This window comes from Eubalaena glacialis, chromosome 8 (genome assembly GCF_028564815.1).
Source record: "Eubalaena glacialis isolate mEubGla1 chromosome 8, mEubGla1.1.hap2.+ XY, whole genome shotgun sequence".
NCBI classification, from domain to species: Eukaryota; Metazoa; Chordata; class Mammalia; order Artiodactyla; family Balaenidae; genus Eubalaena; species Eubalaena glacialis.
Genome location: NC_083723.1, coordinates 126502659 through 126527483, shown reverse-complemented (window position 1 = coordinate 126527483; position 24825 = coordinate 126502659). Strand labels below are relative to the sequence as shown.

General features: G+C 47.7%; 1 protein-coding gene across 4 annotated transcripts in view; it reads left to right on the top strand.

Moving 5' to 3' along the window:
* The first annotated feature begins 3504 nt into the window (after positions 1 to 3504).
* Positions 3505 to 24825, top strand: part of PAXIP1 (PAX interacting protein 1) — a 47958-nt gene continuing 26637 nt past the window's right edge. Inside the window, exons 1-7 of one of the 4 annotated variants that reach the window (XM_061198979.1) lie at positions 3519 to 3660; positions 6350 to 6484; positions 10873 to 10916; positions 13278 to 13341; positions 17463 to 17519; positions 20152 to 20265; positions 22786 to 23421. In XM_061198979.1, coding sequence (XP_061054962.1) covers positions 3580 to 3660; positions 6350 to 6484; positions 10873 to 10916; positions 13278 to 13341; positions 17463 to 17519; positions 20152 to 20265; positions 22786 to 23421 — 1131 coding nt within the window. In that variant the 5' untranslated portion in view covers positions 3519 to 3579. Of the gene's footprint in view, positions 3661 to 6349; positions 6485 to 10872; positions 10917 to 13277; positions 13342 to 17462; positions 17587 to 17767; positions 17793 to 20151; positions 20266 to 22785; positions 23422 to 24825 lie in introns of those variants that run through there. The other 3 variants (XM_061198977.1, XM_061198980.1, XM_061198981.1) reach the window with 3 other exon arrangements.

Here is a 24825-nt window from a genome sequence, read left to right as displayed (position 1 = left end):
GGGGTCACAAGACCAGGATCTGGCCAATGGAAGTGGGTGGAATTGGACTTGGACTTAGGTGGCTGTCTGTAGGCCTGGCCATAGAGCCTCCTGAATGATACTCTACTTGCTTCCTTCCCTCTGTAGAGGAGGAAGGAAATGGCTCTCAGATAGCAAAGCCACGCGATGACAAAAGCCCTGAGTGCCCGTTTGGAGGGACACTGTCTGAGCAAGCCACTAAGCTATGTGCAAGAAACTTTCAACGTCTTAATGCCATGGAATGCTGTAGTTTGTTATGTCGTCTTAAACTAGGTTCTGCACAGCAGTACTATGGACATTTTGCACAGGGTAGTTGCTGTAAGGGCTGTCCTGGGCATTGCAGGGTGTTGGGCAGCTTCCTGGCCTCCTCCACTAGACGCCAGTTGTTCCCCTTCCCCTCTAGCCATGACAACCAGAAATGTTTCCAGACATTGCCAAATGCCCCCTGGGGGGCAAAACTGCCCATAGTTGGGACCACTGATCTAAGCCCTCTTGACTAATAGACTGTGTGCTCAGCGAACGGGGAGAGGGGTGGGACCGTGTCTGCCCTTAGAGCACGGACCAGTATAATACATCACACGTGCGTGCTTATTTTAAGATGACTGCTTCATTGTAGCACTGTCATTGTTAAACTGGAAACAACAAAAGTGCAACAATACAGAATTGATTAGGTAAATTAAGGTACATTTAAAAATGGAGTATTACGTATCCATTAAATGATTTGGATCTATTATCTACTTACATGGAAGGACATTCATTCTTGTCTGTTTTTTAGGTGGCAACAATTTTTTTAAGGAAAAATGTATTTGTATGGGACAATGTCTGGAAGGATTTCAGTAGTGCTGCTTCTGGGATAGGATTTGAGGTAATTTACTTTTTTTCCATTACTCATGTTTTCTAGTTTTTCTACAGTGAATAGATGACTTTTGGTGGTCAGCCGACTGATCTGTCCCATAAAGAAACATGCATTTTTGGCTCCCAGGTTCTCCTTCGATAAACCTCTGGCTTGCTGATGTCTCTAACTTAAGTACTCCCTTTCGTGGAAAGGTTAAATGTTGTAGTCTATAAACCCAAACTAAAGGTTTACTAAACATTGATACTATCTAACTTCAAGGGGTATGTGATTAGCTGAACTGAATAGAACATAATATGAGAGCAAGACTGAGATTGTTGTATACAATACAGAGATGCATTTTTAAAAAGCCATTTGGAAATACTTATCTAAATAACTGCCTCAAGTTCCCACCAGTAAGTACAATTTGAGTTAAGTATTCCCAACTTTACTTTTCCATTTTCTAATTTCACATTTAATTTTTTTTCTAGCTTCGTTATCTAATTTTGCAAAATAAAAAATGAGAAATGTATTACCCTATTTATCAAATTAGTATTAAACAGGCTGTTTATTCTCTGAAGGTTATCAACAAAATGATCATGCTTTGAACTTAGTTGGGAGAATTGTAAATATAGTAATGCTCAGTGTCGTGTTTGGGGTCATACACATGTCAGTTAAAGAAATACAAAGCTTTTGTTAAATGAACTGATACTTCCTCAGAACATCCATTATCCACATGAAGTTAGATTTCATCTAAAGATGTTTCTTGTACATTACTGGCAAAGTAGCAGTGTTTGATACACTCTACCGAATGTTTTCTTTGTAGGCCATTGACCTAGGGCCTTCCTGATGCTGGTGCGATAAGGCCCACATATGTGTACAACACTGACCTTGCATAGTTTTATGTTTTACAATCTCTAGACAGGTTGATGAGATTTTAAATAACAGATTTCTTAGTCCCATAATCTGCCTTCTTGACTATCAGAAGTCACAGTAGGGTACACTTGCCCTGCTGAATGTTACATGTTTTTAACTTACAAAATAAAATACCCGGTTGAGGTATGTTTTAAGTCTTTTAATATAAAAGTACATGCTTAGTTCCTGTTTAACCAAGGAAGAAAAAAGCTATCAATAAATAAGTTCTCTCACAGGTAAATAAAAGGGCATGCTAATTTTGATTTGGTATTTAGAACTAATTTATCCCTCCTACATTTTCTTAACATGGAAGGTAAAATGTTACAATGGTCAATACCAAATATATGCTTGGGTATTCAAAGGAAAGACAGTACATTCTTATTCATTCAGGCAAGTACTGAATGTTTTTATTATTTGTAAAAAAAAAAAAATTGTTAGCTTTAGAATAGGGCTGTTTCAGACTGTTCAAAAGACAAACGAAAAAGACAAAAAGCAGAAAACATCAGAATGATAAAACGTAAGGATATTTAAAAGGCTTAATGTGTGCTTACTTTCTGCCCATACAAAATCACTTATGACATACATGCGGGCAATCAAAACCGTATTCGCCGATTAAAAGACCCAGTGTCCATTGTATTAAGTCCTGGTCAATGAACCAACCATGTCAACTGTCACTTTCAGAACCTCTCTGTTATCGCAGACTAAAAGTAATACAAGGGCCTCAAAAATGAGTTAATGTTATAGGAGGCTGCCCCAATAATTTTGCAAGGTTTCTCTCTCGACCAATTTCACTAACGTTTACTTTAAAATGTCTTTCCGCTTAGCAGGTAGCAGCAGCGGGCCTGATTCACGTCCCTTTCCATTCTCAGGCCTAGGCCAAAGCCTGGTCCCCGGCGAAGGCGGGGGTCGGGCCGGCCGCGCCTCCCCCCTCCCCCGCGCAGGTGCGCGAAGACCCCCGTGCTCCTCGCGCCGCGGCGCCGCCGGATGACGTCAGAGCGCGGGTACACGTGGCGGCCGGCTAGCGTCAGCGGTGCCGGGAGGGAGGAGAGCGGGGCTGGTTCCGACGGCCCGGGTCGCGGCAGGAGCGGGTTCGGGCGATGGGGAGAAGCCCACTGGCCGCGCCCGGGGGGCTGGCGCGCCTCGGCCGGCCCGCAGCGCTCCCTCCCCGACTCGGCCCAGCGCCCCCGCCCTTCAGCTGGGACCCGGGACCCGAGCTCCAGGGCCTGAGGCGTCACCTCGGGTCCCGTCTGGCAGCAGCCGGCGACACTCCGCTCCCCTGCGCCCAAGGCCAGTGACCCGCTCCCGCCGCCGCCTGCCAGCGACCCCGCGGGCCCGCCCCTCGCCGCGCGCATGCGCCGCCCCTGCGGCCGCGCGTGCTGACGGGAGGGGCCTCCGCGTTCCCTTCTTTCCCGGGACCGGCCCACTCCGGCCCCACCGAGGGGGGTGCGTTTCCCTGCGACCCCCGGGCTTCCTCCTAAGGGGGCGGCGGCGGCCACGGGCCCCCGTCTCTGGAGCGGGCTGCTCGGTGCGAATGTCCGCGGGGCCGCGGGCTGCAGCAGAGGCGCTGGGCGGCGCCGGCCGACCGCCCGTCCCTCGGCTCCCCCTCGGCGGCGGGCGGGATGGTGCGGCCCGCAGGGCTCGCGCGGCTCCCGCGTTTGGGCGGCCCGGCGCGGGCGGGGGCGCCGAGGGCGGGGGAGCGGGCCCGACTCGCAGGACCGGGCCGGGGCCGCGCGGGCCGCGCCGTTCGGGAGCGGGCCCCGCGGGCGGGCCGGGCGGGGCAGGAGCCGCCGCGGAGCCTTCGGGCCGCCGCGACCATGTCGGACCAGGCGCCCAAAGTTCCCGAGGAGATGTTCAAGGAGGTCAAGTACTACGCGGTGGGCGACATCGACCCGCAGGTACCGCGCCGCCCCCGCCCCGCCCCGCCCCCCGCGTCCCCGGCCCGTCCTCGCTCCGGCCGTGGGCGCGCGCCAGGGCGCACATCGTCTGGGCCCGGCCACCCGGTGCCCGCCGGCGTGGCTACGCGGAGGCTGGGCCGCCTGGCGCCGAGCAGGCCGGCAGCGGGGCCGGAGGGGAGGGAGGGGAGAGGGAGCTGGTCTGCGGGCCCCGCGGTCGGGGAGGGAGGAAACCTGGGAGGGGTGCTGACCCCTGTAACAGGGGGAGGGGACCTGGGGGCCTGCGGGATCCGCGGCAGGAAGGGGCTGTGTCCGGACTGGGGGAGGAGGGCATGGGGAGGTGGGTCTGCCCTGGAGCCCTGCGCCGATTGTCCCCGTCCCCGCGCGGGGGGAGACCGGGGTGCTGTCTCGTGGCCGCCTCGCCCGCTTCCCACTCCGCTCCTTTCTGGGCGGAGTTCGGACAGGGCCGCCCTTCCCGCGGCAGCCTCGGCGGTCTGGGCTCCCCCGACGCCCAGACGGTGGGTCCGAGCGTGGCGGGAGCTTCGGCCGGTGGAGCTGGTAAGGACGTGGGTCCCGGGCTGCTGCGGGGACGGTTAGCCGCTCTGGTGTGGCAGCCACCCCAGGTCGCAGGTCTGCGGCTCGGTCATCTCGTGTGCGGCCGTGAACCCTCAGTTTACCACCAGCGGATACGTGTTCCTTGATTTCCCTAATTGGGTGAATTATACAATAATATGGAAAAATACCCTGGTAACGCCGTCACACTAAACATTTGAATTTTTTTGTCGTTTGGGCTCATGCCAAAGGGTATCGTGGCTTTTCCTAAGCTTTTTCTAAGTAGAACATGTGTTTGAACGTTAGAATGTTGTTCTTCCATTGTGGGAATGAACCGCAGTTGAGTGTTAAGGTGATTCTTCACACTGTTCTTTTTCCTAAAGTTTATCTTTACAATTTCATCACCTGGGTGTCTCATTGGCCTTGAGTGCTAAGCTTGGAGACCTGAGGTCTGGGCCTCCTGAGTGGAGACCGATACTTAACAAGTAAAACTTGGGTGGCCTAAAAGGATCTGTGGAAGGCTGATGGGCCTTGGCCTTCCAGAGGCTTGCCTGTTGGTATCTTAGTAACTAAACTCCCTTGGATCACCACCTAGGTGGGTCCTTTCTCCACTGTAACTCTAAGGTAAAGAGGCTTTGAATTTAAAGGTAAACAGGTGCTGAGCTCAGAGGGCTGAAGCGCCTGTAAGGTGCAGCTTCTCCCTTCCAGGGTTTCCCTTTCTTCAGTGTCCACCGTTCTTCCCCTCTCTCATCCCACCCCCTATTTCATTTTAGGACTTTGGCTCTTAAGAGTGACCTGAACCATATGTTACTTAAAACCTGGAACACGCTGCACTGGAACCGTGTTTACTTAACCGTGAATCAAGTCTAAGGGCTCAAAAATGTCCTTGCAAACCACTTTGATCTGAAACAGTATGTTTTCTAAAAAGTTTAGAGCCAGGATATGCGATTCTCTGAATCTTATAAATGTGGGTTCAGAGAGTTCACGTGCGTTGGATGAACACCTCGTTCACCTCCACGTGTGGGGTGCCCTCGGCCGCTCTGAGCGGGAAGCATGCTCCTGGCCTCCCCCCTCCCCGCAGCCTCCACTGCTGGCCGTGGCCTCCCTTCCCTTCCCACTCCGGCGTCTCATTCACTCCCAGAGCTTTGCCCCATCTCTGTAGTGGGCTGATGGCTCCACTCAGGTGGGACCCAGGTCTCATCCTCGATGCGCTGGGTGTCTTCCTAGTTCTTAAAGTGGCACCAAAGAAGGCCATGCCCTAAACTAAGACTTTTGCCTTCCCCCACCATCCGCTCTTAGACGTGGTCGTCGGGAGCAGTGCTGTCATTCCCCAGTTTCTCTTACACGTGCCCCTTTCGGTCACCAGATGTTGCTGCTTCTCTCACATCATCTTCTTGTCCCTGATGACCTTCCTCCAGTTCAGTTACCTGCCTCTTCCACCTGAATTATTGCAGTTGTTTCTTAACAGGTGTCATGGCCCCAGTCCTGCAGTGTAAGTGCATTCTTCTTACGCTGACGGTAATCTTTCTGTGAGGTCTGATCATGCCTCTTCCCTGCTGACCAGCCCTCAGTGTCTCTCCAGGAGACACTCTGTATTTTATTTCAGGATGAAATGCAAAGGTTTCTGCACAGCATCTATGAAACACAGTCGACGGTCTAATCCACGTTCAGCTGTCCAGCGTGTTGAGCGCTGCTCTGTCCACATGGTGCACGTGTTTTCGCCTTGCTGACGCCTTTAAGTTCATAAGGATTCGGCTCCTGTAGCTCCTTTTCCAGAAACGTTTCCATTTATCAGAAACTACCTGTCCCCAAGCCTTTATGTTTGAGACATGGCGTGTCGCGTGCTAGCCCAGTCTCAGCACTTACGGTGCTGTGCTCACCTTGTCTGTCAGTCCTGTGTTCAAGACGGACCCTGTCCAGTACCTGGGTCACAGGAGCCTCCGTGCTTACCTGTCAGTGAATCAAGATTTGCTGCTTTTTGTTGTCCCCAGATGTTTCATTGCATGTGACTTAGTGCAAGGTTATTAATCCTATGTGGAGAACATGGTGTGCATTTATTAGAATTTTCACTGTAATAATTTGTATAAATTGAGAATGAAATGCAGCATTTTCCATTTTAATTTGTGTGGTTTTTTTAAAGGTTATTCAGCTTCTAAAAGCTGGGAAAGCTAAGGAAGTGTCGTACAATGCACTCGCCTCACACATCATTTCAGAAGACGGGGACAATCCGGAGGTGGGAGAAGCTCGGGAAGTCTTTGATTTGCCTGTAGTCAAGGTTGGTAGTAAATTTAATGAATTCTGTACGCTTCGTCAAGTATCTTGAAAGCAGTACATTGAAGTTTCAGTGCAGCCCTTCTGACACTATTTGCTAAGGTACGGCTCTGGGTGGGAAATGCTCTTGACATCTCAGGAACCATCCAGCATAAGGCCCTTTACGTGAAATCAGGCTATAGCAAGGTTTCTGCACGTTACAGCTTACGCACCTGCTACGGGTGGCCGCATTTTGTCACTGTCTGGAAGTTGTCTAAGCCAAGCAAACGTATTGAAGGCAGTGGACGTGCTGTCTTGAAGCAGATGACGTGGGTGAATTCTGCTAAGAAAGTGTATTGATTCCAAGAGGAACTCCTGGAACAGGGCTCCCTTCCATCCCCACTGGCCAGGGGTCCTGATTTCCAGGCAGACAAGTCTAGGGGAGCCCTGCCCTATCTGGGCTATGTCTCTGCTCTCTGACAAGGGTCACAGTGACCACTTGTCCCACGGTCCCTCTGGTGGCTCTCTGTTCCACTATCCAGCTTGACCTGTGGGTAGTTTATCCTAGAAAGTAGAGTCTAAGCTGGTGGGTGAATTGTTCAGTTTTGTTGATCAAATACTGTGCTGCTCTGTTATGGCTGCTGGTTGAACTGACTGCTGTTAAATGTGGGTTTTTTTAATTTAAGTTTATAATTTCGACCCTTCCGTTTTTTCTCATCGTTTATAGTGTATATTTGTTTTAAAATGGCTCTGTTCCACTACCCTTTTTTTTCTCTTTTTCACGCTCTTACATGTGTTATCTTAAAAAAACCAACATGACAGTTATTGTGGCTTAATAACGAGAGAGGTAGGAATTAGGAGAGAGTGCCGCTGAGTCCGGCTGGGCAGCGGGGACGCCGGCTGGCCGCTGCGAGTCCTGAATGTCACCGGCGTCCAGGGTCTGAAACGCTGCCCTGCAGGCTTAGAAGCCTGAGTTTGGAACATAAGCCTGAAAGCGGATCTGGCTCACAAGAAGGGTCTCACGAGGGTGCTGTGTAAGTCGGAACGACCGTTAACTTGCGGCGGTGAGGACGGTGGTCGTGTTTCTGGCTGGATGCTTGTCTCCGCCTGGCCAGCGGGCTCACTCCACCCGAGCCTTTGTGAAGCCTGACAGCAGGTTTCCTGCCGGCTTCACCTGCTGCCGCCTTGTAGGAGGGGTGGACCTGCCACGGACACTAGGCTGTGGACCCCAGCTCCGGCTCCCTGGGGCCCTGTTTCGGCCTGTGCTTCGCTTCCGCTCTTTCTTGCCTTGAGGGACTGTATCTCATCCCTTCCCCTGTCTACAAACTTTTTTCCCCTCAGACAGTAGCCTGGAGCCTATTATCAAAGTGACTTCACATGTGTTGTGTGGATTTCCTAGCGCACCCTGAAAGGGCAGCCTTGTTAATGCGTTTGGGGCGCCTAGTCAGCTTCCCCAGACCACTTACTGCAGTGCTTCTTAAGTCCAGCGACCCCTCAGGCCCCTTTTTGTAGCAAATATTTTGTAATACCCCCTTTATGATCCTGAAATGAAATTCTTATGTACAGTAACATCATATAACTTGAATATATATTTGTATTTATATATAAATTCCTCCAACTGAAATGTAAAAAAGAGGAAAAGAGGAAAACAGCTAACAGAAAGTCTGCAGTTCAGTGTGTAAATACCCTGGAGGAGGGGGTGTAGAATCACCGCGGACCTGACCCTCTGTCCTGCAGATGCAGGTGCCAGCTGCCAGGTGATGGTGCAAAACGGTGACCCATCCTTGCTGAAATTCTGGGCTAAACAGCGCTGTCTCCTTCATTTTACACTGAAGTTGTATTCCCAGGAAAGTCAGTCTATAATACGGCTGCATAGAAGCAGCCATCACCCAGCTCCCGCCGTGGTCACCATTCTCCCAGTCTGGCTGAATGTCTCCCCATCCTACTCCCTTTGGCTGTAGAATTTAAAACGACTCCAGGCATCCTACTCTTCGATCTCTTTCAGCATTCCAGCCTGCTTTTAATTTGTGGCAGCACCTATACTGTCCAGCGCCTGCAGTGTTGCATTACAGGATGGTAGAATTTTCCAGAACCCATCCAGCAGTTTGCGCTCATTCCAAGATAGTGCTGGTAGACCCTCGGGTTCTTGTCTGAACCTAGTAAGTCTCTTACTGGGGGCTGCTGTTGGTAGTGCGGTCTGTGTCCAGCTGAAGGCGGAGGCCTGGTTCTCTAAGTGCATATCCCTTGGCCTTTACCTTAATGTTAAATTTGACAAATACTTGAAAAATTTAGGCATTCTTTTGCCCAGGGACAGTTTATCTTTCTCATATTTGAATTTTATAGATGTTTAAAACTTGCTTCTTTAGGCACCAAGATTTTTAAAATAATCTTTTTTAATGGAAATATTTTCCTCAGTGGCCTTGGGGCCTCTTAATTATGCTGACTTTCAGCAGTGAATTTATTTTAATATATTATTATCTGCCTTTGGAATAATAGCTGCTTATTACTGTGCTTTTCTAGCTCTCCGTTTCTGCCTTATTATCATTAGTGTGTCCTCCTTCTTAGCTGCGTTCTCTTATCTAGACTTACCTGGGTGAGGGCCGCAGGGAGCCAGTTCTGCTTTACTGCTGCCAGCCCCGCAGTCTATAACCGGGACGCGCGTGCTCGCTGCTCCCCAGCCCCCAGGGACAGCTTTCCAGGGTGAATGCTGCGTGCAGAGTCATAAGGGCTGCCTGTCCGGAGTGTGAGCTCCTCCGGTCGGGTTGTGGGCGCTTCCCTGCCACTGGACGCGGGAGGAGCCGTGCCCCCACCATCCGAGTCGTACTGCAGTGCGTTGACCTAGGCTCTGAGACTCCCGCTGACGTGAGACAAAGGGGTGGCCGGGAGAACCGGTCTCAGGCACGCCGCCGGGGAAGGCGGAGGGCTCTGGTGTCACTGCTGGGAATGAGGCTCGGCCCACGCGAGGGTGTCCTGAATGCAGGAGGAGTGGTGGCCAGTTCCCTCCCGTCCGGCTGGAGCCTCCCCAGGACCGCGAGAAGCGAACAGCCCCTGGAGACACTGCGCGTGGAGACGTTGCACACTCCCTTCCAGCTTGGTGGCTTCATCCGCGAAGTTAGTTACACACTTGGCAGAATTATCAAATCATCACGGAGTGATTATCCCAAGTAGAGCCAGTCTTTATTTTATAAAATGTGTAATATTTCTACGCTCTTTCACAGACGTTACACTTACTTATAAACTTATGCTGAGAAATTGTTGATGTTACCTGAAAAATGAGGAAGGGGGTACTTTGATTTCTAAAGTTCTTTCAAGGTGTATATGATGCATGAGAAATGGATGTGTATGTATGTTTCAGGTGGCTGAAGCTTCTGGAAGTCAGCTGGCTAAATGGGTTATTACTGTATTTTTACATAGTAATTCTGTGAGGCAGAGCTCTCAGGATAATGATTAATGTAATTTTCAAAGTTAAATGTAGAAATAATAAGATAATTTTTCAAAACTGTAAATTACCCAGAAAGGTAGTAATTAGTCTAAGGTTTTATAATTAATCTGAGTTTTGCAATTCATAAAAAAATTACCAGACAGAAATTCTTTCTGTGATTTACAAACATTGTATCTACTTGGCTTCACTGGAAAAAACTCACGAATCCATACTTGACTGGATTCAGGACCCCAGAAGGAAACGTAGGAGGGCCATCTGTACCTCAGATGGGGTAGGGAGGGCTGTCAGTTCCCCGTCCCCCCAGTTGTGAGGACAGAGTTTCTAGCCGGCCTAGAGGCTTAAGCAGTAGAAAGTGTGTAAACCTACAATTTAAATTTCCAAGGACTTCCCTGGTGGTGCAGTGGTTAAGAATCCTCCTGCCAATGCAGGGGACACGGGTTCGAGCCGTGGTCCGGGAAGATCCCACATGCCGCGGAGCAACTAAGCCCGTGCGCCACAACTACTGAGCCTGCGCTCTAGGGCCCACGAGCCACAACTACTGAAGCCCACGTGCTGCAACTACTGAAGCCCACGCGCCTAGAGTCCGTGCTCTGCAACAAGAGAAGCCACCCACCACAATGAGAAGCCCGTGCACCACAACGAAGAGTAGCCCCCGCTCGCCGCAACTAGAGAAAGTCCGCGCACAGCAACAAAGACCCAACGCAGCCAAAAATAAATAAATTTCTATACATAATAATTTTTTAAGATCTGGTAGTGTTCCCTTCTATAATTGGGCTTTTCACCTTGGGCACTAATAGCTAACGTTCCACTCTGATGTTTCTGCTACTTGAAGACTCGTGATTGTAATCTGGATGCTGTGTAATCGGTTGTAACAGAGCCTTTAATTTCTAGGAGCAGCACTAGTAACATGATGACATTTTGAATATGAGCTGGAACTGTGTTTTGATTTGCGTTAATGTTTTCCTTTTCAGCCTTCCTGGGTGATTCTGTCCGTTCAGTGTGGAGCTCTTCTGCCGTATCCTTTTTGGGGAAGGGGGGAGGGAAAGGATGGGTTTAGTACTGAAGTGGTCATCACTTACTGAACTGACTCATTAGTCAGGGGAGGTGGTGTTGTGTTCACTCTATCCCTGCTCTTTCCATCCTGTGTCCAGTTGTATGTACCTGATCCTTGTCATCACCCCTGGGGGGCCGGGGCGGGGTGGGGGACCAGCTGTGTGGAAGCAGCTCTAGGCTGGGACCCAAGGCCCAAGTTCTAGTTCTTCTGCGACTTGGCTTTAGGATCTCGGGGGGTCTGGACTTCAGTTCTGTTATCTTTGAAACAGATGGTTTTTGTGGTGTCTAGTTAGATGGACTATTTCTAAAATTCTAAGGCTGTGTGAACCAAATCATGAATTGTTTGAAGAATGAATTGGAGAAGAGAACATCAGGACATTTTTAGTTGTATATCAGGCACCGTTATTCTTTTTAACTCCGTTGGTTTATTAATTCAGAACTCATGTTGGTCACCTGCTATGGGCCCGGTTCTGAAAACAGAGGGGTCTTCAGGGCCTCGTTCCTGCCCCCAAGGAGCTGCCCCGCACTACCTGTTGGTTCATTCAGCATTTCCTGAGTGTGGCCCTGGCACTACCCCCCCTACATACACACTGACACACACACACACACACACACACGACACACACTGTGCTGGAAGCAGGAGTGAGCCCTCTGCAGCCTGCTGTTCTGTGTTCTAGGCCTCATAGTCGCTGTTTTCACCCTGGAACTGTGAAGCTTCCCTGCAGGGGCATTCCAAGCATAATCTGATTTTGGAGATCACTTCTGTTAAGGTACCTGATACTATGCGGTCATGATGTTCTAGCGTTAGACCCGGCAGAGGAGATGTTATTTACCGTGTTGTGCGGCTCTGCCAGGCATTTATTACTGAATTGATGCAGATGGAGGGAATCTTCCTGTATTAAGTGTTTATAGGAGACCTCAAATAAACAGAGAAAATACCTCCTTATAAGCAGTTCTTAGAGGATGTGCAGAACTTCTGGCAACTCCAGCTCAAAAATTCTAAGATTTCTCCTCCACAGTCTAAAGAGTTAAAGGAAATTGGTTCCTGGTTTGTTTTTGGCTTTGGTTTTTTAGGAGTTTGAGTTTTGTTTGTTTGTTTTCTTTACAAGCACAGGTGAAAATGACTGGGAGTGGAAGGGGTGTTTTTGAGGATAAGAGGCTAGTTTTTCCTGGCCTGGCTCGTGTACTCTCTACACAAGGATTTCCTGAGAAGTTGTCATTTTGTTTGAGCTCTTACTGCCTGTCCCGAAGAAGGTTAAAGGAACAGAAAGAGAACTCCTGAGACTTGGTTAGGCAACACACTCTCAGCCTTTGTTCATGTTTCCCCAAGTCTTTGGAAGTAGGCAATCCCTGAACTAAGGTAGGAGGATGGAAACAGAGCTTGGATGATGGGGCTGAAGGTGTGATGTTGGGGTCTGAAGAGCTCAGGGCAGCCCGGCAGGCCCGAGTCTCTATGAGGTTTTCTCAGACCTGCGTAGGAGACTTCCAAACTGCAATAGAGTTTTCAGTCTGATCTTTTTTCTTAATTCACCTATCTCAGGAGGTGTACTTCTCTCCTGTAGGGAAAGAGAAGTAATACTTTAACCCATTTGAATTCTGGACACTCTAGATTCTTCAAAAAGTCATGTTTGCTTTGAATAGACCGTAAAGTACAGGCACCTAGAGGTCATGCCTGCGTATGGAGAGCCCTGTGCCCAGTGTCTGCACTCTGTAAGCTCTCAGAAAACGTGTGGAATGAATTTGAAAGTCAGAGCTTTAGAACTGGGAAGAATCTCGGGAGTTATATATTCTAACTGTTGTTTTAACAAAGGGAAAACTGAAGTTCAGGGTTGTCTTGCCCAAATCCACAGAGTTGGTGATGGTAATAAAACTAGAAGTCACGTTCTTTTATGAAAGATTCTGTTGTGTGACAGAGTAATCATGTTAAAGTAAACTTAAGACCTTCAATTTGCTTTTAAAATGATCACTATGCCATGTGTGGTTGTGTACATGTATAGGCATGTGTGTTTATATATGTGTATATAGTTAGATGTTTTTTCCATGAGTATGTTATGCCCATTTTATTTATGATGTAAGTGGAGAGATTGGATTTGAAAATGCACTTTGCGGAAAACCTCTCAGTTCTTTCTGTGCTGTCAACTTCTCTTTTTTCCTGTCTGCCCTGTACTCTTCTTTGGTCAGCTTAAGTCTGTCTCTTTCCTAAATGGATTGAATGGGAAGCAGAGGGTGGGCAGTGTCCAAACGGGCCAATAGGAAATGTCTCTTAGTGAAACAGAGCTTGCACTAATTTCATCTCATTGGAATCTTAATAACTGTAAAACAGAGTAAATGGCTTTTCTCCAGAGTCATGTCAGATTTTCTTTGGAATCACTGCCTGCCTCTCTCAGGTAAGCATCGTACAATTAGTCTTGTGTTATTTACACATAACAGTTCTGAGTTTTTATATGATTGGATTTATGATGTATTTGTAAACCAGTGTTATTTACTAAACTGCATATTTAGTATGATCTTATGACACACTTAAAATGATTTAAATATTCATACTTAGTCTTAAGATTTAGAGCTTTAATGGGTGAAAGTGGTCTTTCTAAAGGATTACAAAGATTTAAAACTGGAATATGAAGACATAGTAAAAATGAAATTAAAAGATGACAAGGAAAATTCATTCAGAAATAAAGGCAGAGAATTTTATTAATAAATAAGGGGCTCATGCAGATCAATAAAAGAAAAAAATAAGACCTCAGTAAATAAGGCAGAAAAATGAATTTACAACTTTTTATAAAGAGGAATTACAAATAAGTATAACAAAACATTTGATACACTTTATAAACAAAGTTGTGAACTTTTTAATAGCGGTGAGATAAGATTTTCTGCTTATCAAATTTGTAACAGTATATTCGGTGCTGGCGGAGCTTCAGACAAGCTTCCCCTCCACCGGCAGGAGTGCAGTTCAGTGCAGCGGTTTTCTAGAAAAGTTGAGCCGGGTCAGAGCCATAAAATAGTATTTCTGCTTCCCCTGCAGTTCTCTTGTGTTTAGAAGTTTATCCCAAATTGATAGAAATGAGGGCAGATTGATGCATAAAGGTGTTCAGCGCAGCTTTATTTATAAGAGAGTAAATTTGGAAACAATCAGATGATCCACGATTTGGAAATGTTTAAGAAACCTGTTCTGTACACTTACGTAGTAATATAGCTATGTAGCCAGTTGTGAATTTTGTTTTATGAATATATGTAAAGACATGGGGAATGTTTTAACTGGGGATGAAGCAGGATATAACATAGTTATGTACAGTATTACATCAACCAAATATAATATATAAGAAATATCTGTAAGAGGGACCAAAATGTTAACGGCAATGAATTCTGGGTAGTGTGAGAAGTGAATGTTTAATATTCTTTTATGGTATTCTGTCCTCTCAACCCCCTAGGTAAAAAACCCTCAAACTGTAGACAGTTATTATGAAAAATCAAGTTGGTGTTGTTTAAACTCACTTTTTAGATTACATGGAACAATTAGTAGCCATTGGGCAGGAAAAAGCACAGTTTAGAGGGCTCCCATTTTCTCTGACCTCATAGGCCTCATCCCTGTCTGTAGTTCTTAAGGTGATAGTTTTGAGAAGGCGTTTAGTCTTCCATCTCTGTGGAAGCCTTTGAGAAAGGGGTGTATCAAGGATATTAGGTGAGACGAAAAGGAATTTGATTATAATCTTGCCTTTTTCTTACACCTTTGTAGTAGAGGATTATGGAACCAGGTAATATTAGTTTAATATTGTTACATTATCGGCCAGACTCAGCTTTTCATACAAACGGTATCACCATGATCCCTTCTCTGTCCAAGCAATAAGTAAAATTAATTTTGTTATTGTGTTTTTGTGTCTCTTGTAAATTCTGAAAGTTCTTTAAAATTATAAAATCCTCTTTTTGTTTTTGCTACATTGATTTAATAGAGATCCTTGGCTTTTTTTCCCCTTAAGAACCAGAATTTTGTTGGTATTTGTATTTTTCAGTATTTTTCACATCTTTGCTATAAATGTATATTTACATGATCTTTAAAGTTGGCTAAAATGAAAATCTTTTCATGATGGGTACTGTGGTTACATGTAATTTTTATTGCTTATACTTCTCTGTATGTTCCAAATGTATAATAAATATCAGAAAAGTTTTTTAAATGAAAATATTTTATTATTCCTTATGCATAAACACAATGTACTGTGGCTAAAATGTAAATTTTGCATTTAATTATATTTGTATTGATTGGATTTCTGGGTTCATGATTCAGAGCCCGCTATCCAGAGAGAGAGGAAGAAGCCGGGGCAGGCAGTCCTGTGGGTATTTTCTGGGATCAAGGTCATAGTGACGAGGTACTTAGCGGACCTGACTTGGGAAATAAAAAAGAACATCAAGAGCATGTGAATTTAAAACAGGGTAAAATTAGGGGTTAGACATGATTAAATATTAACTGTGAGTTTAGCACTGGAGAACCTTTTAGTCTTGGAGAGAAATAGAACCGAGATTATGTTTAACAAAGGTTCCGGCATGTGTAATAGGTTATCACGCAGTACGCTTAACCTCTATGGGTTTAGTGCGCGTGGCACACATGCAGGATGTGCTAAATCGGGGGCACGGGCGTTGGGGTGTGAGTTTAGAGAAGGTGGCGCTGGTGTAGACCGTGGGATCAGGAAAGCCTTGGTGGAGGTGGCAAGATATGAGGGGCCTGAAATGACGGGCAGAACTGGAGCAGAGCCGGATGGGGGCACAGAGGCTCGTGCGAGGGGACCGGCCTCAGAACAGGCCGTGTGGCTGGGCGGAGGGGAGAAGAACAAGCGCGCAGGCAGGCGGGCAGAGAACACAGGAAACTCGATAAAGTAGCCGGCTGTTTCACTCTTCTTATATATTTAATCTTGGATTGCAAACGCAGGCGTTTACATTAGAACATTTGGAAAACACAGGAAAAAGGCAAACAAATTAAAATCACCTGCAATCTTGTAGGTGGAACTGGTCTGGGAGCTCTAAGCAGGACAGAGAGGGCAGGGTAAGGATGGGAATGTGGGCAGGAGGGACAGTCACAGTCTTTAGACTTGAGATGAGGACTTGGACTCAGGTTAGCACCGTGTAGAAGAAGACGGCATGGATCTAAGGAACGGATGGGAAGCGGAAGGTCTTGGGGACTTGGGGATGCTGTGCAGAGAGGAGCCGGTGCTCACAGTGGGCCTCTGCGTGCAGAGCCTGTGGTGCGTGCTCCACAGGAGGCCACTAGTCAGATGACTTCCTTTTCCAAATTAGGAACATCGCCAGACGTGGGAAACAGAGAGGACCCTGACTTTTGAGGGAAGATGATGAAGTCGGACTGAAGCCCCTCACTGTCCGAGTGTCGGGCGTGAGGGGCTGAGAGCTACTGCTTCGTTGCAGAGGGGCCAGAGAGGGGAGCAGATAGGAAGAGAGCCTCGCGTAACATGTGGGGTTAGGGAGATCTGGGGAGAAAGGGGACTTGGAAGTAGACAGAGGTGGTACCAGAGGAGGGGTGTTATGCTTAGGGACCGAGAATGAAGTCAGACGTAGTGGTTGGTTTTATTGCGGGGACGGAGCAGGGCCCCGGGGAGCAGTGCGGAGCCACAGTTGGTGCCCCTCCGCGCTGCTTGGTGACCCGGGAGTGGGAAGACGGCAGCGCGGGGCTGTGGGCTGGCACACAGGCTTAGGGGTCTAGGTAGACCTCGGGTTCTGGGCTGAGGAGCTACAGGTGAGGTCAGTGGAGGAGGAGAACGGGGACCCCGTGAAGGAAGCGGGGGGCGCGCGCGGACGTCTGGGAAGCAGCCCGGCTGCAGGTGTTTCTCCGGGTGGGGAGCGGCTGGGCCTGGAGTGGACCAAGGCGGACGCAGCAAGCGCTCTGGCAGAATTTTGTAGCCTTTTAAGCACATTCGTTCGGAATAACAATCAGAGTCGGTATGATCTTTATGGGTCAGTTACTGCACTTATTTTCACAGTTCGCCACTCGTGACGGTGAGAAGAAAACTCTGCTTTATTTGAATAAAGATCGTTCAGCTAAGACTGGGGAAGGCTTTACTTGATACTAGTTCATACGAAGAAGCCCTGGTTCAGAAAAGTGCACTGGGGACACTAGTATTTTGTGGTTGCTAAAAAATGTGAATTCAGTTGTGAGACATACTAACAAACGTATGTTCAGTGTGCAGCTAAAGGACTTCGGTTCACCAGATACGTGAGGATGCTTTGTGACAGGAGCAACGCCCAGGGGTGCGGATAAATGAGGATACAGGTTCCCCCCTCGGGTGAGGGCACGGTCCAGAGGGGAATGTAACATACGCGGAGATGGAGCGGGTGCAGGGTGTGGGAGCAGTACCAGGAGGGGCGATCACGACGGTTAGCCTGCACCCAGTAGGCCTCTGGAGCAGCTGCACACGCACACGTGCGCAGGCAGGCAGGCAGGGCTCCGGCGCTGTGCGAGGACTGTTTGCTCGGCGGTTCTCAGTGACCTTCTGTCTTTTCCCGTCAGGGTGTTGACACAAGCTGGAGCTCTTTGTTGGAGTCTTCCAGAGCTCTCCAGGGAGAGGTAGGGAAGGGAGCTTGTGCCAGCAGAAGTTGGGAAGCACAGACATCACCTGCCTTCCTCTGAGCCGGTACTGATGCAGGCTGAGACCTCTGTTGTGGTGGGCTGGGTAGGTCGCGGGGGCAGGTCGCGAGTCCGATGGAGAGCCTGGCCAGGGTCCTCGTTTAAATCTCGAAGACTAAAGAGATCAAAGCCCTTTCCATTCTGCATCTCAATCAACAAATATTTCTTGACTGCCTACCCATGTGCCTGGCACTGTGCTGGGTCCTGTCGAAGGTACCAAAGTGGAGGACGTGATTCTCACCTGAGACTCTGGGCTCCAGTCGGTAGGGTGGTAGCTCGTAAGCAAGACGGGACGAGGAGCTCGTGGAGCCGCAGGCCAGGAGCGTCTGGCGGGGAGACCTGGAGAAGGAGGGCGCCCCCGGGGCACAGAGGGAAGCCCTTCCTCCAGAGGACGCGGGTGGAGGTGTAGCCTCTGCTCGGGACGGTGGTGTGCATTCAGAGGGGCAGCTTGCTGTGGGAGTGCAGGGGCCGCGGGCGCTGAGCTGAGGCTAGGGGCGGGGCACAGAGCTAGGGAGAGCAGCTCGGGCGAGGGGCCGCAGGTCAGAGCGCAGGTGTGGCAGCAGCTGGGAGCAGGACCAGGGGTGAGGCACACACAGATCAGGAAGGCCCGACACACCGCCTGGAAACTTCCAGACCTTAGCCATAAGGTGTTGAGGAGACATCCAGGCTTTCTTAGCTGAGACCGTAGATTTGTAGTTTAGGAAGATTACTTTTTTAAAAAAAGAAAAGCACTTTTCCCCACTTATAAAATTAATGCTCTTGAAAATTTGGAAAATACAGATAAGTATAAAAATTAAAATGTCGCCATAATCCTGTCACCACTAGGTAACTATCATTAACATTTTGGTGTGGAAAGAGCATTCTTAATTATGCTGATACAGATTCATTGAATGAGCTGGTACACACGTTCAGTCATTTAACCCAAACGTACGCCGATGAAGAACCTGATTCTCAGAGGTTTTCCGAGTTGCTCTTAGCTGGAGTTTGGAGGCCCTGTGTCCGTTCCAGGCCTCCCTTCTTCCCGATGTGATGTTCTTTCCACAGCAACTTCTGTGCCCTGTTGAGACCCGGGCCAGGATCCAGGCCAGCAGGGTACAGGACTAGAGTTACTGCAGTCAGTGAAATAAAAATAATACCTAACTGATGGGTGGCCAGTCTTTGTGATAAAGGCATATCTAGATTATGGGTTTTCTTTCATTTTAAATAAAGATTATGTAATGATTCATTAGAGTGATCTGTATTATCACATAATTAAATCTCACCTCCAAAGGCTGCAGGATATAAATGTTTTTGTGAAAGTCTGTAAGAAAAATAACATCTTCTGATCCAGTATCCTGAAATGTGACACTGACTTACTAAATTAAAGAGAGATAAAATAATGATTTTTAAAGTGATTTTATAAAATTAATGTGTTCTTGTTAGTATTCACAGAGTAGTATGGAATGCAAAATAATTTCTAGGAATATTTGTAAAATGGATGAGAGTAGCTATAGAATGTTAGATTTTTGTCCGGCTGAATAATGGCAGTTAACAAGGAAAAAACATGCTATTTGTCAACACTTTAAAAAAATTAACTTGAGACAAAGTTCAGAAGTCTTAACCATAATTCACAATTTATAATAAGTTATCTAGAAAAAAATTGACTTAGAGGATTATTTTAGGATTAACACCTTTATTTTTCTTAAATGTTTCTTGTGTCTCTGAGACGCTAAAATTTATTTTTTAGTAATTACGTTTGGTCGTAACCGCCCTTAGAGAAGCAGTCTAGAGCAGTGGGAAAATACAGCTTGGAGCCGGGTCTGGGTTTCCAGTTACTAGCTGTCACTTCTGTGAGTGTGCAGCCCACCACCGGGTCACGGGGATTAGGGGTGGACGCGGAGCCCTTGGCACAGTTCCTGGCACAGAGGAGGCAGGCAATAAATGGTAGCTGGTCGGTTGTTGTAGTGAAACCTGTTGTACCACGTGAGCCGTTCCATCTGGAGTCTCCACTTCATCGCTCAGCAAGCATAAGAATTGTTCCTTTTATGCTTGCCTTATTTTCTGTGTGTTTGATACTTACGTTTTCCCCTGAGCTTACGCACCACTGTATTTTTACCTTTTATTTTATCCATTTCATACTTAGTATTTATTTGTTATCCATTAATTATTAAGGAGTTCCTTAAATATGATTTTGATACTATTGTATTTAAACATTTTAAAAAATGACACAGGTGGGAGATGGAGTGGTGTACTAGTTCTTTTTCCTATCAGTTTTGTTATAGAACGAAATAATCCTCCATTCAATCTCTGGAGTGTGGATATAAGTATTTTTCAGTTTACTTGGTGACAAGGCAAAAAAAGTGACGATTACAAAACTTACGATAGGAGTAAAAGTTTTTATTATAACAAGCAAATAGCTAGAAGCTCATCTGTTTTTCCCACTAATACCCTTAGGTTAATTTCATTCAGTAAGGGAGAAAGTAGATAAAGCAAAATTGTTATGATGTCACAGTGTATTTTAATCATAAAGTGAGCAAGTAGGTAAGCAGAGGTGGAGCTGCCTGATGAAAGCTTGCTTTCTGGTTCCTGCCAGGTGTCCCCTGAGGACAGAAGCGCCCTGTGGGCTATGCTCACCTTCCATGGCGGGGGCTGCCAGCTGACTCTCGACAAGAAGTGCACGCACCTGGTTGTTCCAGAACCAAAGGGGGTAAGCGTCCCATGTACGTTCTCCTTTTTTGAATGTGATTTAAGTATTCCCAGTAATCAGATGTCTTCTTTGAACTTTGTTTAAATTAACTGGATTCCGTTTTACAAAAGCTGATAACATTAGTTTATATTATTTATACACAGCTTCATTCCACAAAGGATGTGAGATGATTATAAATTTTGTTTTGAGCCAGATGTGACTTTTAAATACAAAGAAATTTGGGTTTATTTCATGTTGAAAATAGGACAGTTTTTTGAATCTCTAAGAGTTTCCTTTCCCGTCCACTGAAACTTCAGTTCATTTTTGTGAAAATACATATTAGTCCTCTTCACAGTTTTTTAAAACGCTTGTACTGAGGATAATTATAAACATGTGTTTGGTGAAGCTCTCAGTGTACTGTCCTTCTTAATAATCTGGAATATTTAAAACTGTGTGTAACTCCTTAAGCACAGGGCTCTTCTCTCTAAGCACTGGAGGGCCATAGGGCTTTGGGGTGCCAGGTGGGGTCCCAGGTCACCAGCATCAGCCTCCCGGGACTTGTTAGAACCGCAGGCTGTCCAGCCCGCCCCAGACCTAGTAAATCAGAACCTGCCAGGGAAGGGGGAGCCCAGGGACCCTGAGGCACATGAAGTTTGAGAGCGACCGTTGTGTGGAAATCAAGCTTTTTTCCTTCCATGAACCATTATTTATAAGTTTGAGAATTAAGTCTATTTATAGTAGGAAAGTCTTTTGAGTAGCTCATGTTTCCACATGTCAGTCACTACCTCCTTTTTTTGTTGCCTTCAGTCTGAATCAACGCTGTGTATGTTTCACCCGAGTGCACTGACTCACAGGAGGGGTGGGAGGCATGTGGCCGGGCCTGGGCGACGGGGGTGTGGAAGGCTGACACACCCACCTGCCAAGAGGGTCCCTTTCTAGGGCGTCTTTGAAGCAGAGGTAGCCCATAAATGTATGGTGTTCATCATGCTCATTTCCCTACAAGAAAATAACCTGTTAGCCCATGAGTTTGGTTGTAACTTAGTAAGCTGCACAGTCCAAGGGGAGACTGAAAATTTGAGGTGAATCTTAAAATCTACTTGAGTAAAAAATTATATTTTACTTAACAATTTAAGAGATAAGTAGTATGCTTTGGTTAAATAGTGTAGGGTTTCTTTTTATATCAGTATTCATTTATGGCTAAAAATAAATCATTTGATTTTAGGTAGCTAGTTTAAGGGGAATGAAGTCTTTATCACTTTTAAAACTATGAGTGAATACTTCTGAAGAGTCAAATTATGATTTGAGGCAGCATATGAATAGAGTGGATTTGTCAAAGAGACTAGCTGACTACACACAAAAAATAAATGGCATGTTTAAAGCAAATTCATTTTTTTGCGCTTTTTGATAAATTTATGGAGGAAATATATAAATGGCATGATGAAACTATCCTTTGTATTCTTAAATTTTTTAAATGTTTTAAATTGAGAAGAATGAAGGAATTTCATAACAATCAATAGAAAAACAAAGTAGGTTGATTAGTCTTTGGAGGAGGGAGCTGGTTTCTGGGTGTAAATACGTCACCCCCGCTGAAGGCTGAAGGTGGAGCTGGGGAGAGACCCTCGGATCCTCCAGCCCGGCCCCCTGCCAACAGCAGGAATTGGATTTAGTGTAGGGCCCCAATTATGTGTTTTCCCGAGAATTGCTGTTATCCGAGGCTTTAGAGCAGGTGGGTCAGACTCTGTCAGTTAACCGAGCCATGTTTCCAAACTTGTTTATTTTAAAGCTGTTTTATCATGTAACTCTCGTTTAAGATTCCCTGCTCATCTCCCTTTCCCTCAGGTGTTCCTTCCTTTCCGCCCTCTACCCCGCAGGAGCGCCCTCTGCCTGCCTGTCAGCGCCCCTGCCCAGTGCCCCCAGCTCACTGCCCCCACCAGACCCTGCCAGACCCCACCGGGCAGCGAGGCCTCCCTGCCCTGTGCCCACGGGACTTCGCGCTGGGTTTCTACTGTATTCCCGTTGCATGTTTAACTTCCGTCCAGAACTAAGTCAGAAGCCTCACTAGGTCAGAGAATTGTTGCGACCTTTGTGTCTTAGGTAGAATGAGCTCGATAAACACTCGCCCACCTGACTGAGGAGCGTCCCCGCATTCCCAGGACTGCCCGTGGCCCTGAAGGTGCCCCGTCCTCAGTGACACTTTGCACAGAGCGGCAGTCAGTGACAACCAGATCGGACACCAGATTGGACGGCAGGCCGCCTTGTGTTCCTGAGAGTCTCTCGTAGGATTCCTAGCTGTGCGTAGCACTATCTAAAGTTGCCTTTGTAAAAGCTGATTCGGCAGACCTGAGGCCGTCCTATGACCGTTGATAGACGGTTCGTTGTGTCTCGTGTTCTCTGTCTAAAAGGGGTGTGAGCTTCTCCTGGGTAAAGTGGCAACAACAGGAGCTGTATCCCTCTCCTAAAGTTCTTGCTTCGAGTGCGTACTTCTAGGAAGTCTGATAAAACTTGCAGTTTTGTTTGTGTGTCTTTGTGCTTCACCCGCAGGAGAAATATGAATGTGCTTTAAAGAGAGCAAGTATTAAAATCGTGACGCCCGACTGGGTCCTGGATTGCATATCTGAGAAGACGAAGAAGGACGAAGCACTTTACCACCCTCGTCTCATCGTTTATGAAGAGGAAGAGGAGGAGGACGAGGACGAGGAGGGGGTGGAAAACGAGGAACAAGATTCCCAAAATGAGGGCAGCACAGACGAGAAGTCGAGCCCCGCCAGTTCTCAGGAAGGCTCCCCCTCGGGGGACCAGCAGTTTTCACCCAAATCGAACACTGAAAAATCTAAAGGGGAATTGATGTTTGACGATTCTTCAGATTCGTCCCCTGAAAAACAAGAGAGAAATTTAAACTGGACCCCCGCGGAGGTCCCGCAGTTAGCGGCGGCGAAGCGCAGGCTGCCTCCTGGCCAGGAGCCCGGGTTAATTAACTTGTGTGCCAACGTGCCGCCGGTCCCAGGGAACATCCTGCCCCCCGAGGTCCGCGGTAATTTAATGGCTTCAGGACAAAACCTCCAGAGTTCCGAAAGGTCAGAGATGATAGCCGCTTGGAGTCCAGCTGTGCGGACGTTGCGAAACATCACTAATAATGCTGACATTCAGCAGATCAACCGGCCGGCCAACGTAGCACACGTAAGTCACTCTTTAAAAAACAAAGATTTAAATACTGGATTTTACAGCCTTTTAAAATATTTATTTTATTGTCTTCTGCTTCTTCAGGACAAGTAACTTACAAGCAGTATTTATTTGCCTGAGAGCGTGTCCTACAGTCTTTATCTGTGTATACGTACACATATACGTATTTCAGTGTCATAAATGCCGTGTACGAGAGGGTGACGGCGGGCACGTAGTTGGAGACCTGACTCTGCTGAGTTGGCACCAGGATGCCAGTGGCGGGCGCTGTCCCCGGACAGCGGCTTCCACTCTTGCTCAGTTTCATTAGCAGTGGCAGCGAAGAGAAGCCTGCAGTCCGCCAGCTGTTGCTTGTTTGCTTATACCGAACTTCACAGTAGACAAATAGCATAACATAAATTAATTCATTCGTTGACGAAGCCTTAGTTTTAATTTACAGTTTTGTGATTGGAGCTTGTTGGTACAGGATGGACCTTGAAATTTTCCTAAACGTTTTCCACTTGAAGACGGAGAGAAGGTGGTCGGGGTGGTGTTTTGGCCCCCGTCTGCATATTTGTGGGCCCTGGAGGCAAGATGGTGAATGAGACAGACGAGCCCCTGCCCTCCTTTTAGGGGGAGCAGACCAACAGTCAGCATAGGTGTTTGGAAGGCAGTAATAAGGGGTCGTGTATTATAAGGGCCACTGGGGGAGGAGGCTCCTTAAATTAAGTGGAGACTCAACTCCAGGCGGCCCTGGGCAGAACGGAGGGCAGAGTTGCGGGTGAAGGGGCAGCAGCTGTGGAGACCCCGGAGTAGGCGTGACCTTGCTGTGTTCCAAGGCAGCGGTCCCCAACCCTCCTGGCACCAGGGACCGGTTTCGTGGAAGACAGTTTTTCCGCGGACGGGGGTAGGGGGGGATGGTGCAGGCGATGGGCAGCGGCAGATGAAGCCTTCTGCTGCGCGGCCCGGTTCCTAACGGGGCGTTGGGGACCCCTGTTCTAAGGGAGGAAAGTCAGTGAGACTTGAACTTCGGTGAGTGGGTGGAGATTGACACGTAGGGTCTTGTCTTCCATGTAAGGAGCCACTGGGGGATCTCGTCGGGGTGGGCAAGTAGCTGCTTCTTATTACGAGTCGCAGCACCACAGTCGAGTCTGATGGTAGGGGTGGTTTTAAAGAGTCTTTATTGGTTGAAGATGCATGAAAAGTGCTCTTCCTCCCCTCCCTTCCTCGGGTTCAGCAGTGACCAGCTGATAGCGCCTGGTCCTCGCGACGCCGGAGGGGTGGCATCCAGAGAAAGGCGGGCAGAGTGCGTGGGGAGAGACGGGGCTCAGGGACTTCGGGGGCAAGGTTCCGACAGTCGACGCGAGATTCTGGGAAGACGTGTTACCGCAGCCGGCTAGGAGCCAGTGTAAGTTGGCGACCCCG